The following is a 1,098-nucleotide window of genomic DNA, read 5'->3' as shown; positions in this document are numbered from 1 at the left end:
TTGGTGAATATCCTAAAAAATTTCTCTAAAAGACGTCCACTCAACTCGTAGACAACTTAATTTAATTAGGTAGGTTAAGTTGGGTTACATTTTATAACAGATTGTCCCCTTCAATATTACAAAGATGTAGATGAAACAAGGCTACTTTTGTAATTTACACTAAGCGGCAGTGGGGTCGGTCTCCGTCATTCTCCACTTGTGCTATATTAGGGTTTAGTTCGTAAATAGACATCTAAGCTCAGAAGCACTTAAAATCAGACCTTTTTGACACACACAGAGAAATTAAACACGAATCGAAGAAATGCAGGATATACATTCCATTGAAAGCAGCGGCGGAGGAGGGAGGTTGTTCGCCGCCGGAGGTGGAGACAGACGGTTGAGGCCGCACCACCACCAGGATTTGAAATGTCCTCGTTGCGATTCTTCAAACACAAAATTCTGTTATTACAACAACTACAACCTCTCTCAGCCACGCCACTTCTGCAAAAGCTGCCGACGCTACTGGACCAATGGCGGTGTCCTCCGCAACGTTCCGGTAGGTGGCGGTATCCGTAAAGCCAAGCGATCCGGCAAACCGAAATCCAAGACAAGTGTCCCTTCCTCTGCCGTTGCCGCAGATCCCTCAGATCTAGAGCACAAGTCTTCGAATTCGGAAAACTCTAGCAGTGGCAGCTGTAGCCGTACAGCCAACACGACGGCAACCGCCACGCCTATGACCACGGCGGAGGTGTCAGGGAGTAATTCAACAAACTCAACACCGCCGATGTTGCTTAATTTTAACGAATCGTCCACACGATTCCTCAATGTCGCCGATCCTCCAATTTTAAAGCAATCATCGGAGATTGTGACATTTGGAAGCTTAATGAGCTCATGGACGGATGAATTACCTCAAGGCATTCAGAAAACAGAGAACGAGATGCAGAGGGATTGGGAAGAGAATGAAGGATTGTTTGATCAATCTTACTGGAGTCAAAATCAGTGGAATGATGATGATGATCATCATCTTCTTAATTACCTTCCTTAATTAACATCTTCAAGGTAACTTAAGGATATAATACATATATATATATATATTAATTATGTTGCTTGATTATTGTT

The 1,098-nt window shown here is 43.4% G+C and overlaps 1 protein-coding gene across 1 annotated transcript; it reads left to right on the top strand.

The window, feature by feature from the left end:
• Positions 1-265: 265 nt before the first annotated feature.
• On the top strand, positions 266-1,098 carry LOC112511737 (dof zinc finger protein DOF5.4-like). The gene has a single exon (XM_025117465.1). It carries the CDS (start codon positions 302-304, stop codon positions 1,022-1,024), a length of 723 nt encoding a protein of 240 aa, XP_024973233.1. The 5' UTR covers positions 266-301; the 3' UTR covers positions 1,025-1,098.

This window comes from Cynara cardunculus (genome assembly GCF_001531365.2).
Source record: "Cynara cardunculus var. scolymus isolate 2C chromosome LG 4, CcrdV1, whole genome shotgun sequence".
Lineage (NCBI taxonomy): Eukaryota > Viridiplantae > Streptophyta > Magnoliopsida > Asterales > Asteraceae > Cynara > Cynara cardunculus.
Note: the sequence above shows the minus strand (reverse complement) of the source record. Positions and strands in the feature narration are given on the sequence as shown.

Excerpts from the sequence above, each read along its gene's own strand:
- LOC112511737 (XM_025117465.1), top strand. The coding sequence starts at position 302 with ATGCAGGATATACATTCCATTGAAAGCAGCGGCGGAGGAGGGAGGTTG.